Consider the following 18,162-nt stretch of genomic DNA (forward strand, 5'->3'; position numbering starts at 1 on the left):
GCAGAATTATAGCTGAAGTTGGATACTGTTGTGAATTTTGCCACAAGGTATGTAAGTAAAGTCAGTACTTTGTTGTCACCAGCTGAAGGGATATGCTGGTTGGGATGACCTACCAGTAATGGAGCCTACAGCATATGTAACCCATCACACCTGCACTGAAATTCATATATACCGCATTACTCATACATTTGTGTGATAGGTAGAAGATCTTTTTGGCTTGATGACAGCATCCTGTTGGTGTTGCTACTGCAGAGCAGTAGAGTGAAGCACTTGAAGTTTTTAAGAAACTTTAGTCTTCATCTGAGGTAGTCTGTGTAGTTCTCTGGCCCAAGGGTAACCACTTTGCGGTGGTGGCTATCTTTAGTTCGCATGGTAAACAACAAGAAATGATCTGATCATGGCAACCGTTACATGACAGTTTAGTGAATTGTATCTCTTCTTTATTAAGGCTGGGAAACGGAGCTTACCAGATTCTGAAAAAGCAATCCTTGACATCTTGGAGCATGATCGGCAGGAAGCTCTGGAAGACAGACAAGACCTTGTCAACAAAATTTTCAATTTACAGGAAGAGAACAGACAGGCGGAAGAGCTGAGAGATAAGGTAAGGGCTCTGGAAGACATTTGGATTTGAAGCACTGACACAACTGAGAATTGTTTCCTTCACTTCCTTTCTCTGCCATACCTCTGCCTCCCCATTAAAATGCTGTGATTCAATGCGGTCAGTTTGTCACTGTTTTGAACAATCGGTGGCAAACTCCTCCCAGATGTTAAACATGAAGCTGCCGCACTTCAGAGAGAGTTTGAGTGTTTTTGTTCTCTCCTGCAACATTGGCCATTTAGGAGTTATGAAAATAGGACTCGGTCGGGGGGGACACATCGCAGCCTCTGTGTCCAGTGGCATCAAAGGTGATTTTTTTCAGGAGTCGCGTCTGAATGCACGCAGATAAAAGATACCAGAAGTGAGATGAGAGTGACACCCTTTGACAACAAGGCCACATTTAACCAAGTGTGGCATCGAGCAGCTTGAGCACAACAGTTGGTGTTGGGGGCAAACTCTCTGCTGCTCGAAATCATATCTGGCATATAGGAAGATGGTTATGTTTGTGTGGAAGTCAGTCATCTCAGCTCCAGGACATCTCTGTGGGAATTCCTCAGGGTAGTGTCCTCACCCCAACCAGCATCTTCATCAATGACCATCCCTCCATCATGAGCTGAGAAGTGGGGATGTTCAATGTGGGGACTGTGCAGTGTTCAACACCATTCCTGACTCCTCAGGTATAGAATCAGTCCATGTTCAAATGCAATAAGAGTTGGACAATATCCAGACTTGTGTTGACAAGAGGCAAGTAACATTCACAGTACATAAGTGCCAGGCTATGACCATCTCGTTTAAGACACCATCTAACCACTGGCCCTTGACATTTAATGATATTATCATCACTGAGTTCCCCAGTATCAGCAAACTAGGGATTACCATTGACCAGAAACTCAACTGGACTTTCCACATAAAGGTAAGAGCGATAAAAGCAGGACAGAGGCTATTAATACTGCAGCAGGTAACACACTTCCTGACTCCCAAAGCCTGTCCATCTCTTACAAATAAGGAGTGTGATGGAATACTCTCCACTTACCAGGATGAGTGCAACTCCAATTAATCAAGGAACTTGACACTGTCCAGAACAAAACTGCTGGCTTGATTGGCACTGTATGTACATACATCCATTCTCTCTATCACCAACGCTCTGTAGCAACAGTGTGTGCTCTCTGCAAGATGCACTGCAGAAATTCACCTCAGATCCTTAGACAGCACCTTTCAAATTCAAGGACAGCAGATGCCACCACAGTCAAGTTCCCCTCCAAGCCACTCACCAGCTTGACTGGGAAATACGTCACCATTCCTTGACTGTCACTGGGTCAAAATCCTGGAATTCCCTCCCTCAGGGCATTGTGGGTCAAGCCTACAGCATGTAGATTGCAGCAGTTCAAGAGGCGGCTCACCAGCATTTTCTCAAGGGCACATTGGGTCAGGCAATAAATGGTGGTCAGCCAGGCCCATATCTCATAACTGAGTAAAAATACAGAGCTGGCAAAAGAGGGGCATCAGTTTTATGCCCCTCACTGAATGTGGAGGACGTCAGAGAAATTGCTGACATAATAACATTGGAAAAATTCTGTGTTAATGCACAGTTCAGGTCACGTCAGAGCGCAGGGATGTGGTGACAACAGTTATCTTGCACTTTAGACTATTATCATAAGACTGGTGATGAAACTGGTACTGACACTGTGAACAGATCCACTGCAAGTTCAGAATGTATGAGCATCGAAGGTGGCTACACCACTTATACTTCCTAGAAGCATGCATTTTGTGGCTGGTAACATTGCATGTTGCTGTTGTTAAGACAATTTCACGAAGTCCAGCAATCCTATGAAGCCCCTGTGCATTGTTCTCTTCAGGGCTGGTTGGAACTGCAGATGCTGGAGAATCTGAGATAACAAGAATCTGAGATAAAATTTTCTGAAAAAGGGTCTCGGCCCAAAACATCAGCTTTCCTGTTCCTTTGATGCTGCTTGGCCTGCTGTGTTCATCCAGCTCTACACCTGTTATCTTTAGTGTTTGGTTCATTGCAATTTTCTTCACCAGCTATTGAAGTTCACCTGATTTATGTTAATTACTCTGCCTGACTGCAACACACCATAGTATCAAATAATTTGTGTTTGCAATCTAAGTGTCTTGACTGCTGAAAGTTGAATTATCACTGGTTGTGACTTGTGCATTGTTTCAGTATCTGGAGGAGAAAGAAGATTTGGAGTTAAAATGTTCAACGCTGGTTAAAGATTGTGAAATGTACAAGCATCGGATGAACACTATCATGTTTCAGCTGGAGGAAGTGGAAAAAGAGCGAGATCAGGTTTGGATGACAGTTCGATTCATTTACTTTTGAAAGGATACAAAATGCACCCAGTATGGATTGCATCTTCTTCAATATAAAATGTTTACCTGGCTTTGAGCGCAAATAATCCATCAGTTGCAAAAGTATGCAGGTAAACATCCATTTTTCAATGTTTAATGTATTTTGAGAGACAGCTCAACGAACCCTTTTTATTGTTTTGAAATATTGAAGAAAGTAGTGAATTTGATAATGTAATATATAGTGCTTTTGACTGAAAGCTGTTCACTAATGTTTGCCATTTGAAGTAAAGTAATTGATTGTAGCCTGTGTTTTGGTTTAAACACTGTTGTCAATGAAGACTTGTATTAATACAGCAATTCTGAAAATTTTAGAACATCCCAAAGTGCTTCATAGCCAATAAAGCCATTCTTGTATTGGAGGAAATGTGGCAACCAGTTTACACATAACAAACCCCCACAAACAGTGATGGCATTAAAAAAACTAGATAATTTGTTTTACTGATGTGAAATATTGCTGGGATGTACCCTCAGCTCCTTCCAAATAGTGCCAGAATCTTTGGCTTAATGTCACATCTGAAATATGGTACCTTTTAACAGTGCTGTTTTGGAGTATCAGTGTATAGTTTGTGCTCAAATTCTGGGAGTTTACTATGAACCTACAATCCTTTGATCCTTTGAGTGTCTCGTCACTTGAGCAGAATGACAAGCGTGAAAATAGAAAACATGTGAAGTGCTCACATGGTTGTCCCAAGGTGGTTTCCATCCAAATGGATTATGTTATTAAAACCTTTTGAAATTATTATGTAAACCAGAAGTATAATCCTGACACATTTTACAACATGCTGATGTAGTTTCAGAATGCCAGTCAATGACCTCAATGTCCTTTGAAGTGGCAAAAAGTGCAGCTTGCTGACCTGTACACTTTGTCCTCTGTTGAAAATGGCCTTTTTCTGTAAAGAGAAGATGAAGGTGCATTGAACAATGTGAAACACTTTGAGATCTTATAAACATTAGATAGGATGCAAAACCAGTGGTGGTACATCTATAGAAATGAGGTGAGATATGTAAAAGGCTCGTGTTTAGTCCACTACCACCATTTTCCTCCCACCACCATCGTTGAACTCTGTTCCACTCCCTCCTTTTGTCTATAGAAAATTTAAGACCTCATCAATATGTCTGTAATTGTGTGCGCTTTTTGTGTGTACTTTTTTCTTTTATCCCGCAATGCTGTTATACACACCTGATGGGTTTTCTTTTACTTTGATCAAATCACAGCCTTTATTTGCTTTTAGCTATTAACTGCCACCAGTTAATTGTTCACATAGTCAGTTAGATATATACATGCAAAGCCCGGTGAGGGCAGTACAAATCTTTCTTTTGTGTGATTTTTGATTAGTGCAGCTGAGGATGATTTAAACAAAATCTCCATTCTTTAGATTGTCTTCCTCTCCTGGCTCTCATAACTTCTTTTAAGAGATAAAAGAAAGAACTTGAATTTCCGCAATGTCATTGAGTGCAGACAGCACTGTAACTTAGGAAATTTGTGGTACATTAGGAGCCGAGACCTGAATCAATGTGGCTTAATTAAATGAAGATACTCGAGCAAACCCATCTGATAGCTGGAATTTGCACCAAGAGCATCATCATCTCTGCAGGGATCTGTCATTATGAGTCTTCTTGAGCCTGACAAAACGCTTCAATGACATAACTTATAACAGTAACCTGAATGTCTCCCCAAGTAGCTGTATTGATTTATTCAGACTTGCTGCTTCAGACAAGTTTGGTTACTGACCCGAGGCTACTGAGTTAGTGGAAGTCAATGCTGACTGAAGGCAAAATGCCAGGTAAGTTAATGGAGCTAGTTCTGGCTAACCTTTAGTGAACTTCAACATGAGCTAATGTGTAATCAATATGAAGTCATCACCTAAAAGGTTACAGGCGTAATTTTTCCCAATGATAATTTAAATAAATTAGTACTTTTTAAGTGACAAATTTCACAAAGTTCTCTACCTTTAAACATGAATATGTCAATGGGTGAATGCACTTGATAGCACAAGAACCTCTCAGGAGTTGTTCATTCAGCCCCCTTGAGCCTTCTCTGCCATACAGTTATTTATGATTGGTCTTTATCAGAATTGCATTCACCTGCCTTTGCTCCATATTCATTGATAGTCTTGACTCATGAAAATCTATTGGGCTCCGTTTTGAAAGCTTTAATTGTCCTAGAAAGGCATTAAACTGTACAATTCTATATTCAAACCATCTGCCTGCTGAGTTAATTCAATTTCAGTGAAATGAGGACATTGCCATTTGAGTCCATGTTCGTGAGTCAGGAATATTTTGTCCTCAATCCCATCATGGGACAAGCTGCAGTTGTGATGGTAGAAATGCCTACCATCCAGACCCAGAAAAAAAGTAGCTATTTGAATATAATGAAAGAGCCTGTTAATGGAAGAGAAAAGGGAAAATGTGGAGAAGAGAAAAAATGTAATAAAAAGACTTGCGACTCAAAAATCTATTACATTTTATTACAGTATAATGGCTAACTTTTATAGCCAAGGTATTTTAGAATATTCTGTCTGCTCCTCATTATACTGTAACCTTCCTCATTCACACAAGCGCTACGGGTTTGAAGATAATAATTTCTAACAGATTAAACCTACATTCCTTTTCACGTATCACAGCTCTTTCATAAAGAGCCTTTTATTACTTTGCCTGAAAGCTCTTATTAGCTTCAAAAGCCAGTAAATGCATTGTGGCGTGCAGTGTGCATGTGTATGTATTTCACACATTCTAATCATTGCACTTCTTCCAGGCATTCCGATCCCGAGATGAAGCCCAGACGCAGTTCTCACAATGCCTGATTGACAAAGATAAATATCGCAAACAGATCCGGGAACTAGAGGAGAAAAATGATGAGCTCCAAATTCAGATTGTCAGGAAAGAGGGGAAAATCGTGGCCTTGGAGTCGAAACTTCGGCGTATGTCCAAGGACACCTTGTCTGCAGACCAGGTGCGATTTTTAACTATCACATCCTTTCTTTATTCCATTAATCCTTCCTCCCACACCCCGATTTAATGACTCCATTGCTCACCTATTTGCAATTATATAGGAATTCCTGTGTATTTTGCTGGCCAAGTAACCATTAACTGCTTGTCTGTCATTGTCATTGTTCCTGTGACAAAATGGCACAACCATCTTCATTTGCTTCATTGATGACCTTCTCTCTAGCATAAGGTCAGAAATGGAGATGTTCGCTGATGATTGCACAATGTTCAGCTCCATTCGTTTCTCCTCTGAAACTAAAGCAGTCTATCTCTAAATGCATCAGGACCTGGACAATACCCAGGTTTGAGCTGACACGTGGTAAGTATCATTGACGCCACACACGTGCCAGGCAATGACCAACTTCAGCAAGAGAGAATCTATCCCTTGTCATTGGTATTCCCAGCATTAGATTCCCCCACTATTGCTATCTTGGGGTCACCATTTGTCAAGCTAGTCAGAAAATTACTGCAGATTGAAGAGCAGGTCAGAAGCTGGGAAATCCTGTAGCGAGTAACTCCCTTCCTGATTTCCCCAAATCTTGTCCATTAATTACAAGGCACCAATCAGGAGTGTGATGAAATATTCTCCATGTGTGGCTGTGTGCAATTCCAACTGACACCATCTGCTTAATTGGCAACACATCCACAAGCATTCAATCCTTCTACCAGTGACACTTAGTAGCAACAATGGCTACCATCTATATAAGATAGACTGTAGAAATTCACCAAGGCTTCTTCAACAGCACTTTCCAAACCCATGATCACTCGCATTGAAAATTACAGGGGCAGCAGTTACATGGGATCACCACCCCCTGCAATTTCACCTCCAAACCACTTAGCATGCAGACTAGGAAATATATCTCTGTTCCTTCAAGCTTTGGGTCAAAATCCGGGAATTACCTATTTGACAGCATTTTAGGCTTGCCTATAGCACATGGAATGCAGTGTTCAAGAAGGCACCTCACCACCACCTTTTCGAGGGCAACTAGGGATGGTCAAAAAAAAATGCTGGCCCTGCCAGCGATGCCCACATTCCATAAGTGAATAATAAAAAAAAACTAAAGATTGTGGTGAGCTGTCTTCTTGACTTGTTGCAGTCTGCGTAGTCTTGGTATACCTACAATGCTGTTCGGAAGGGAACTTGGGGATTTTGACCCAGTGACAGTGAAGGAATATATATTTCAGGATAGGAATGGAACTTGCAGATGGTGGCTGATGTAGAATTGGAAAAAAAAAATTACAGTCCCACACTTAGGTGATATCGTTTCAGGATCATTTTGCTTCATCATGTGCCTGACTTCCAAATGTTTGTATCAAATCACAGGACTCGGGATATCTTCATGATAAACTCTATGTGGTAACCTATAGTGTTGTTAAACTAAAAAAAAATAGAACTTGTTAGTGCTGTATTGTCCATTGTTTAATCTCTGCTTTAGTATTGGCTGACTTTTTATTTTGCTGCATTTTATTTTGAAAAGTTTTAGTTTTTGAGTCCTTTGTGAAGCTTCTCCTCATTTTACATCATGAATAAATTGGAGTGGGGACAGGTTCAATCATGGTTTTCAAAGAGAATTACATAACCTTGAAAGAGAAAAGAAATACAGGGCTTCAAGAATAAATGAGGGACTGGACCTAAATGACTAATTCATGGAGAGAGCCAGCAAACAACATGATGGGCTGGATGACTGTATGACTTCAGAACCGTATTTGTGCCTTCAGACGATTCATTTTCACTGTTGAAAGCCCGAGTAACCATTTTTGACAAGTGAAAACTTAATCTCAGTGAGTTCAAGAAAGGTCTTGCTTATCAAGCGGCAAGTAACTTTTAAACTGTTCTTTTTCTTGCATAGATGCATTGTCAGGTTAATGTGGGTCTTTCTGTTGTATGTCTCATGCCATGCCTGACTTTGAAGTGCTCAGGGCTGTCATTGGTGCAATGTGAACAAAAACTGATGAGCAAAGAAATTGCCTGTCATTTCTGCTTTCTAGTTGCCATGTGTTTTTCCATATTCTTCAGTCTTGGGTTGTGAGCATTATTGGCAGGGTTGACATTGTTAGTTGCTGTTGACAAGATGATGGTGAGCCACTGACTTGACCCCCAAGTCCACATGGTGAATGTCCTCCCACAATGCAGTTGGATAGCATGTTCTGGGATTTTACTGCACTGATTTTTAAAGGAGCACCTCTAAATTTAGGACGGCCAGCGGCTTGAAAAGAACTTGGAACAGCAGCTGTGAGACAAAACAAGCAGCTCCATTCAAGCATTGAAAATTGCAGGTTCGAAAGGGCCTCTTAGTACAACCTTTCCAAGTTGCTGCAGGCCACCCTGACAGAAATCGAACATAAAACCCATCAAGCCTGCCTATCATCCTGCGACAATTCCAACCCCACATTCTTCGATTCACTTGGTGCCCAAAAACATATTGATGTCAAAGAACTGTATGGCGTGGAAACTAATATTTTGATCCAACTTGTCTGCGCTGACTAGGCATTCTAATCTGACATTGTCCCATTTGCCAGCATTTGGCCCACATCCCTGTATACCCTTCTTATTCATATACGAATGCAAATGCCTTTTAAATGTTGTAATTGTATCAGCCTCAACCACTTCCTGTAGCAGCTCATACACATACCCCTCAGGTCTTTTTAAATCTTTCCTCTCTCTCCCATACTGTCTAGGTTTGGGCTCCCCTACCCTGGGAAAAAGACCTTGGCTATTCACCCTATCCGTGCCCGTCAGGATTTTATAAACCTCTCTCTGGTCACCCCTCCGCCTCCAACGCTCCAGGGGACAAAGCTCCAGCATATTGAGCCGCTCCCTATAACTCAAACCCTCCAGTCCCAGCAACATCCTTGTAAATCTTTTCTGTATGGTCTCAAGTTTCAAAACATTTTCCCTGTAGAAGGGAGACCAGAATTGAATGCACTATTCAAAAAGTGGCCTCACCAATGTCCCGTACAGCTGCAACTTGACATCCTACCTCAAAGTTCTGCCCAGTGAACACTTTCTTTACCACCCTGTCCACGTGTGACTCCACTTTCGAGGAACTATGCACCTGCATCCCGAGGTCTCTCTGTTCAGCAACACTCCCCAAGACCCTACCTTTAACTGTATAGGTCCTGCCCTGGTTTGCCACTCCTTGGCTCAGTGGCGCATGTGATCAAGGTCCTGTTGTACTCTGAGGTAACCTTCTTCAGTGTTCACTACACCTCCAATTTTGCTGTCATTTGCAAACTTACTAACCATGCCTCCTGTATTCACATCCAAATCATTTGTATAAATGACAAACAAAAGTGGACCCAGTATCAATCTTCATAGCACACTGTTGGTCATACTGCTCCAGTCTGAAAAGCAGTCCCCTACTACCACCCACTGTATCCTACCTTCAAGTCAATTTTAGTATCCAACTGGCTAACTCTCCCTAGATCCCATGTACTCTAACCTTACTACCCAGTCTACCATGATTGTTAAACGCTTTGTTGAAATCCATATAGATGTCTACCGTTCTGCCTTCTTCAATCTTTTATGTTACCTCTTCAAAAAGACTCAATCAAGTTATTGAGACAAAATTTCCCATGCACAAAGACAATTCCCTATTCAGTCCTTTCCTTTCCAAAAGCATGTAAATCCTATCCCTTAGAATCCCTTCCAACAGCTTTACCACCAGTGATGTCAGCCTCACAGGTCCCTGGCTTTTCCTTTTAGCATTTGTTTTAAATAATGGCGTCACATTAGCCAACCTCCAGTCTTCCAGGACCTCACCCGTGGCTGTCTTGATCTCGGTGTTGAATATACACGCTGACAAACATCTCACAGCTTCTTAGGTAGAGAATTCAAAAGACTCATCGCCCTAACGTTCTTACGGAAACTTGGCCAAGAGAAGGGCAGGACCGGCAGTTCCAAGTTCCAGCGTTTAGATAGAGATGGAAAAGGCACAGTCACGATAGGATTATACTCCAGGCTTCCCAACAGCCAGCAGGAGATAGAGGAACAGGTATATAAGCAGATTATGGAAAGATGTAAAAACAGGCCTATTGTAGTGGGTGATCCTTAACTTCACTGATATTGACTGGGACTCCCTTAGAGCCAGGGCTCAGGTGGGACAGAAATTGTTCAGTGCATCCAGGAGAGTTTCTTGGAACAATATGTTGTTAGCCCAGCTAGGGAGGTGGCTCTACTTGCACTGGGGAATGAGCCTGGCTGTGAAATAACTCCACAGAGCCCAATAACCTATCGCTAAGTCACCCTTAATTTACATGTAGTGAGTCCCTGACACTGATCCAGTTCTCAGAATGAAGGGAACCTCTCACATTCCTGTTTATATCTGTCAACCAGGGCTCCCTGATTGGGGCTATTTACCTGGTCCAATCAGAGATATCATTTTCTGTGAGGGCCACTTGGCTGATCTTACTACAGTCACTATATCCCTGCCGCTCTGAGTCCGAGGACGTTAGCTCGTTCTTTTTTATTTTGTAGCTCTTCCTGGGGCATTTTAGCGTCGGGTCAGGTTCCCACTCTGCCTCTGATACAGGCTACAGGTAATGCACAACAGCTCACCTCTTGTGTCTGGAGCATCTTGGAAGAAAATCATCCTCTCTTTCCAAATGGTAAAGGCATCAAGGTGGCATCGTCTGCCATATCCATCTCGAATTCCAATGTATCTTCAGTGCTTGACAGAGAAGGGGGAGAACCCATGAATTCTGGAACAGTCAGAAAGACCGTTGAGGAGCCAGGCATGTTTTTCTTCCGTTGCAAGTTTTGAGCTTTCATGTGGTCCACCTGTTTGACCAGGACTGTGGCACCTATCCGAACTTGATGTTTCACTGATCTGACCTCGCGTCAGCCGTGTCTCTTAGCCATGCACGGCCATTCCTGTGGTTCCTACACCAAACTTCATTCTCTGAAGTCGGCTGTCTCTTGCTTAATAGTGTCTTATGTCCAGCATTGGCATCCCTGGTGCCCTTTCACCACCCCCTCACCACCAACCCCCACCCCAGTCCGTGAAGATCAGATATAACCTGAATATTCTGCTATTAGCAACTCTGCAGGAGCTATCCCAGTAGTTGCATGAGGGATGGTCTTATAGTCAAATGGCAACCAGGATAGTTTGGTATCTAATGAAGCTGTAGGCTGTTTGCTTAAGCCTGCCTTCAAAGTTGGACTGCTCTTTCCGCCAACCCATTGGACGATTGCTGGTACAGAGCTGCCTGTGTGTGTCAAATTAACTTTAGGAAATGCTCAAATTCCCTGCTGGTAAATGATGGCCTGTTAGTTGTGACCATCACTTTGAGGTGTCCATGTATTATAAAAGGTGCCTGCAGTTTTTCAGCTTTCATGCCCGTGTTTGATAAATGAATGCTGTGCACATTCAGCTGCTTCGAGTGGGTGTCCACAGTGTCTTAAGAACAATGACCCTATGAAAGGACCTGCATTGTCCACGTGTTACCAAGTTGGGGGTTTACACGGCCATTTCCATGAGTGTGGGGGAGCTGCTGGCAGTAACTTCTGTCCTTACTGGTGCACTGAGCGCTGCCCCACCAACATAGAAATACCTGCATCCAACCCTGGCCACCACACAACTTCTTGCCAACATCTTCATTTTGGAAACTCCTTAATGAATCTGGTGGAGATCAGCCAGTATCTGGGGGTGATCTTTACTCGGGACAATCATTCTTGCTCCACTGGTTTAATTTTCCAATGACAAAGCCAGTTGTACTGCCTGTTTGAAGTCCAGTTGGGGTTCAGCTCGTAGGTGCTTTTGCATGGTTTTACCACTAATCCCACATACTAAACAGTGTCTCAGATCTCATTCAGGGTTAACCCAAAATCACATGTCTCTGCCAATTACCTTAACCCAGTCAAAAACGCTGATCGGGATTCCCCTGATTCTCGAATTGCTGAGTAAAACTGATCATGCCTCAGAATTAGAGAAGGTTCGGGGTCATAATATGCGTTCACAAAATCTGTCAATCTTTGAAAGGTTTTAGTATCAGGGCAAGTTAGGGCCCTAATAACAGAAAAAAGTGGTGGGTCCACAAGGTGTCAGCTGAATTATTCATTGCTTTTCAGCTGTTCTAATGTCATTTGCCCAGGGAAAAGAAAAATCATTCTTTCCACCTGCTAGACGCAATCTTTGGAAATTTCAAATACTGCAATGCAGAGATTTAAGGTGAGAGGTGGAAAATTTTAAGGGAGATATGAGAGTCAGTTTTTGCACAGAGGGTGATTGTTGCTTGGAACACACTGCTCAGGAAGTGGTAGGACCAGATACAATAGCAATGTTTAAGGCATTTGGACAGATAGGTAGGAAATAAAGGGACAAGGACCACGAGCAGGCAGGTGGAATTTGTTTCGAATGGCATCATGGTTGGCGCAGGCATGATGGGCTAAAGGGCCTGTTCCTGTACTGGTCTTATTGTGTTCTATGTTTCTCTTCATCTTTTTTCTAAATGACAAACCCTTTATCCTGAAACTGTGATCCTGCATTTTATATTGTTCAGCTTGGTGAAACAGCTTCTCAATGTCATCCCTGTCAAGCCTTTTCAGAATTTTACATGTTTCAAATATGTAATTCAGCTTTCTTCAGAGAGTATTGGTTCTTTTACTCAATCTTTCCTCATAGGAAAGCCCTGATATCCCAGAAATCAATGTAGTGAACCTTCATGGCATCTCAACTAAGGCCAGTATATTCTTCCTTGGCTAAGGAGACCAGACTGTATGCAGTAATCCATGCATAATCTCACCAAAGTTGTATGTAATTGTCAATACTTTCTTCCTTTTATACACTGATCTCTTGCAGAAAAAGCTGATATTGCATTTGGCTTTCCACTTGTATTTTGCACCTGAAGGTTAACCTTTTGAACAAGGACCCGTCAAATTCGTCTACAACTCAGTAGCTTTTCATGGCTCAAAACACATTCTGCTTTTCTAATCTCCCTGGATAATGTTGCACTTTCCCACGATAAGCTCCATTGTCACCCTCCTTGCCCCTTAAACAATCTATATTCCTTTTTAAATCTGCACACACAGTGCTGCTTATTTTCCATCCCGTTTTGTACGATCAGCAAACTTTGAAATAATAGTTATTTTAATCAACAGCTTAGCCCTGTTCTGATGTGGAGGTGCCGCTCTTTCTCGCTTGCGCGCGCACACACACACACACAAGCGTGCGCGCGCACACACACACACACACACACACAAGCACACAATTTGTAGACAGTCAATGTGGTGTTTTATAAATTTCTGCTTTAGAAATAAAATCAGTCTGACTCCAAACTAAAACACACAAAGATTCTAAACAAGGTCTCACACCTAACATGCATTGACCTAAAATGTCACCTCTACTTTACACTGGTAAAACCTTCAGTTCTCTTGGGGCATTGACTTGAAAGGAATTTGGGGATTTACATGTACATATTAATCAATTAAAACCTTCTAATAGATTAAAGATTTGACAACGTCTTAGGTTTGTTTAATATATCGTCATCAGTTGTATGACCCTTTGATCTTTTGCTTATAAATTCTGTGTTCTATGTGCTTCTTTCTGACTTCACCTGACGAAGGGACTACGCTCTGACAGTTTGTGCTTTCAAATAAACCTGTTGGACTATAACCCGGTGTTGTGTGATTTCTGACTCAGACCTGTTGTGACACACCTGTGGAGCATCTGGGACTTTCTATCCCAGAGGCATGGACACTACCGCTGCACCACAAGGTCCCCTCACATGGAGATAATACACTTGATCCCATCACCAAATTCTTTGCTTGTGGATTGTAAACAGCTGAGGCTTTAGCACTAATCCTGGCAACACTATACCACCCTGATAGCCCGAAAACTATTCTGAGTGTTAATCTATCCTTAATCCTTGCTGTAATGACCTCCAATTCAAGAAACCCTATAGTCTTGTGGGGCACTTTATTAAATTCTTTATGAAAATCCAAGTATGCTACAACCACAGATTGCCTTGGTAAATAAAGGGTTGTTACAGTGGCCAGGAACCTGTGACGGATTTATCAAGCGTACACTTGATCCACAGCTGGATGGGCTTTTGTGGTGCTGCAGCCATGTCCCTATCTCTGGGCCAGAAGGCCTGGGTTCAAGTCCCACCTGTCCCAGACATGTTGCAATTGGTCTGAAGAGTTTGATTAAAAATATCTTGGAAATGTATCACAATTCCTTCACTACCATTGGCTGAAAATCCTGGAGCTTCCTTCCTTCTGGCTTTGTGAATCTACCTCCAGGGTATGGACTGCAATAGTTCAAGGAAGCAGCTCATTACCACCTTCTCAATGGTAACTAGGAATGGGCAATAAATGCTGGCCCAGCTGCTGGTACTCGGGCCACGCAAATGAATAGATTTTAAAAAAGCGACCTGATGAATATACTGCTCGTGCCTTGCTATAACTGGTGTGTGCAGTCTACCAGGAGTGGGCTGGGCATCTTTACAGGCCCACATAAGACAAAGCAGGAAGCCCAAGAGTGGGGCGCAATTCATTCCATGGGTACCCTGCATGCATTGAGGGTGTCCCTGCCAAGATGCTGCTCTCTCCCTTCTTTCTGTGTCACCTGCCTGACAAAACCCATCTCTATTGCCTGCCTTGTGATCTGACTGGGACCTCTTCCTGTAGTACCAGTCACGCCCACTGCTCAGCTCTGATAATGCGACTTACAGCTGCTGGCCAATCAGATTGACCAGCAGCTCCCTTCATTGAAACCCCATCGACTGCTCCTCATATTCTGTTTTTTCATGTTTCCTGTTATTCATTCTTTAATACTTTGGCTCTGATATCCACCTTGTACTGATGTCAGGCTAATTTGTCTACAATTCACTAGCTTTCTCTATCTCTCATCTCGAACAAAGGGTTTTTTACATTTGAAGTACAGTCTCCCTCACTTCGACTCTGTTGCAGCCTACTGCTCATTTCAAGCTGGAAAGTCTTAGATTGACCCTCCGTTTAGAGAGTTGGCCCATCATTCCACTTTAGGCAACATGCTCACCCTTTGGCCATCCTGAAGAGAATCCAATGGATGACTGTGTTCCTCCCTCAGTACAGACTTCCGATCCACATTCCAGCCTGAAGGTGAGATTCAGAAACTTTCAGATGAATTCCAGCCCTTACCACAAATGTGCTGTTCCTCACAAACTCATACATGCAGACACCCTCCATTTCTTCTACCTCTGCTGTGCAATCAGTTCACTTGAATTGTTTATTGAGTAAAATAATGTATATAAACAGCAACTCGTTGCCCCTTTACACTGAATTTCCACTCCCAATAAATTCTGATGCTGCATAACACATTCAGTTCACCCCACAGAGATAGTAGGAACTGCAGATGCTGGAGAATCTGAGATAACAAGGTGTAGAGCTGGATGAACACAGCAGGCCAAGCAGCATCAGAGGAGTAGGAAGGCTGACGTTTCAAGTCTAGACCCTTCTTCAGAAAATGACCTTTGAAATGTGAATGCTTAAAATTCCATATACAGACCATAAAACAAATGAGACGCATTTGAAATTATCAGAGAGAAAAAAAACTCTTAAGAAGTGATGTCCGGAAAGGAAAATGTCAGCATTTTAGCCATTTTGACCAGAACTGAAAAGCCACAGATCTTTTCTGGAGAACAGTCCACAGGTCAGAATAAGATTGATCTAGGTGTAGTTGAGGATGGTAGATGTCACAGAGGGGTTGTAGATGTGCTCAGTGGATATGAGGGGATGACACGAGAGTGTGACATACCATGACAGCAGGTCTCCAGGTCAGAGTAACTACCATTAGTTGTAACAACAGCAATATTTATGTGTACAAGACATCAAGAACTGCTGATGCTGGAGTCAGAGATAACACAGTGTTGAGCTGGAGGAACACAGCAGGCCAGGCAGCATCAGAGGAGCAGGAAAGTTGACGTTTTGGTTCAGAACCCTCTTTGAGAAATGGGGAAGGGGAAGGAGGCTGGGAAATAAATAGAGAAAGAAGGGTTGGGGCTGGGGCAAGGTAGATGGGATGGTGACAGATTGATACAGGTAGGGGGTGGTTGGGATTATTCCATGGTAAATGTGGGGTGGATAGGTGGGTGAGAAGACAGACAGGTTGTGTCAGGTCAAGGAGGTTGAGATGAGAGGGAGGTGGGGAGATTTTGAATCTTGTAAAATCCGCATTTAGGCCATTGGGCTGGAGGTTCCCAAGGCAGAATTCTCACTGGCCTCTGCACATCAATAGGAGAATAGTTAGCATTATATTGGGTAGGTGCTGTGTGAAGAAAGTGCCCGTGTTGTAAGCTTGCTGTATTAAACTGCAAACTATGATGGAAAACCTATTGTTGTCAGCAGCTCTTCATGAATGAACCCCCTCCATTGGTTGGCATGACGGCCTTCTTCTGGCTGTCTTTTCATCTGTCGTGTAAATTGGCATTTGTGGGATTTTCTAAGATTCAGTCAAGGGCAAATATCATCGTTGGGAGTCTTGCTGATTTCCTGGTTTTGTCTCAGAGCTGCATAGAAATTATGCCTCAGAAATAGGCTTTCTAACCCAAATGGTCAGACCCATTACTTCAGCTTCACAAAAAGTTTCTTTCCATCTGAATTGTTCTAACCATATCTGCACGTACTTCTGTTCCTTTCTCCCTTGTGTATGTTCCCTTTCAATGTGACATTGCTGTTCATCTCCACTGTTTCTTGTGCTAAACTATTATCAGGCGATGCTCTCAAGCATTTTTTAAAAAACTGCTCAGTGTTTACAGATCATTGTTAACTATATAATTTCTGATTTTTCTGATCCACCACAATTTGTTTTTAGATTATCCTATCTGCCTCCTCCAACCTCAACCCCAACATTAACCACAAGGAGTTCATAAACTTTTTTGCTACCGAGATTGAGAACATTAATTCAGTTCCATCTGCTACTTCCCTCCCTCCGCCTAGGCCACTTCCTGTATATTTCCTTTGCCCAAATGCTGAATTTACATCTTTCTCCCTTTTCTGACTAGTTTGTGGGTGAGGTCTACCATTCTACTTTGCTGACTTAAATTCAAGCAAACTGCTGATGATTGACAATCTCTTCTAGGCTTCTATTTTTGTTGACATTATTAGTAGTCCTTTCAAGGTCTGGTTCTGAGCAGCTTTCCTTCAAATTTACGGTTACTATCCATCCATTAGAATTAAAGGTTTGATCCCTTCAAAGTTGCAAGTTATGTGCCAATGCTTGCCAAAGTCCTTAAATGCTGTGCTACTGCCCAGATCCATGCTCATGTCTCTGAACTTTGGTGTGTGAACCCCTGAAATAAGGTGTTCACCCATATATAAGGTAGTACCAGGCCTGCTCTGAACAAAGCCACAAGTTAGATCCTGTACAGCTATCAGAAAGGTAAACTATCTCTCCTCATTCTTCTCAACTGCTCTGTCTGCTGATGACCTGTCCCACTCTCCCACCCTACCACCCTTCATTTCCTACTACCTCACTTCCAGGTAATATGCTGACGTAAGAGATGGTTTCAGAGCAGGAAAATGTCAAATCCCATCTTATACAAAGCAGTTATTAGGATACAACCACCAGCATTTAAAAACAAAACACCTAATATGTTCCTAATGGAAATTGGTGATCCAAAAAACTCCAATTAGATGGAACCTGTATATATCAATGGACATCACATTAAAACTAAGCTTGATGCAGGAATGTGTGCCATTGTTTTATCAAATTAAATACTATGACTGAAGAAACAGAGTTACAGTTGTTAGAGATGAAGCTACATGATCCAGATGGCCTAACTCAGGCATGCTACAAATAACCCTGCATCACAAAGATATTTAAGAATATGCACATGATTTACAATCAATATTTCTCATTCTTGAGCCTTCGTACATGTCTAAATCTCAACAACTTTGTGAGAGCAGAAGGTGTTCAGTTTGTTCCAAGAGACAGTGAATAGTCAAGAGACACCAATTTATGTCCAATCCATTTAAAGAGAAGCCAGTCAGGGAACAACTGGACCAGGAGCAAATTGCTGTCTTTCAACAGGCAAGAGTTACTCAATAAGAGACATTCAGAAGACTAAGGGTTCTCTAGATAAAGATCATCTAGCCCTTGAATTTGTAAAGTCAGAGACTTGGGGGATGATGGATTAGTGGTAAATGTAACTATGTACATGAATGGACAAATATTAAGAATCAAAAGAAACATTGGTTGATGTATCATATAAGGTTATAGTTC

At 42.2% G+C, this 18,162-nt stretch overlaps 1 protein-coding gene across 3 annotated transcripts in view; it reads left to right on the forward strand.

The window, feature by feature from the left end:
* card11 (caspase recruitment domain family, member 11) overlaps positions 1-18,162 on the forward strand; it is a 370,578-nt gene that overhangs the window by 256,764 nt on the left and 95,652 nt on the right. For all 3 annotated transcript variants that reach the window (XM_048552326.2, XM_048552327.2, XM_048552328.2), the window contains 3 exons: positions 449-601; positions 2,784-2,909; positions 5,727-5,924. In XM_048552326.2, coding sequence (XP_048408283.2) covers positions 449-601; positions 2,784-2,909; positions 5,727-5,924 — 477 coding nt within the window. The remainder of the gene's footprint in view (positions 1-448; positions 602-2,783; positions 2,910-5,726; positions 5,925-18,162) is intronic.

The sequence above is a fragment of the Stegostoma tigrinum genome, chromosome 23 (genome assembly GCF_030684315.1).
Source record: "Stegostoma tigrinum isolate sSteTig4 chromosome 23, sSteTig4.hap1, whole genome shotgun sequence".
Taxonomy (NCBI): domain Eukaryota; kingdom Metazoa; phylum Chordata; class Chondrichthyes; order Orectolobiformes; family Stegostomatidae; genus Stegostoma; species Stegostoma tigrinum.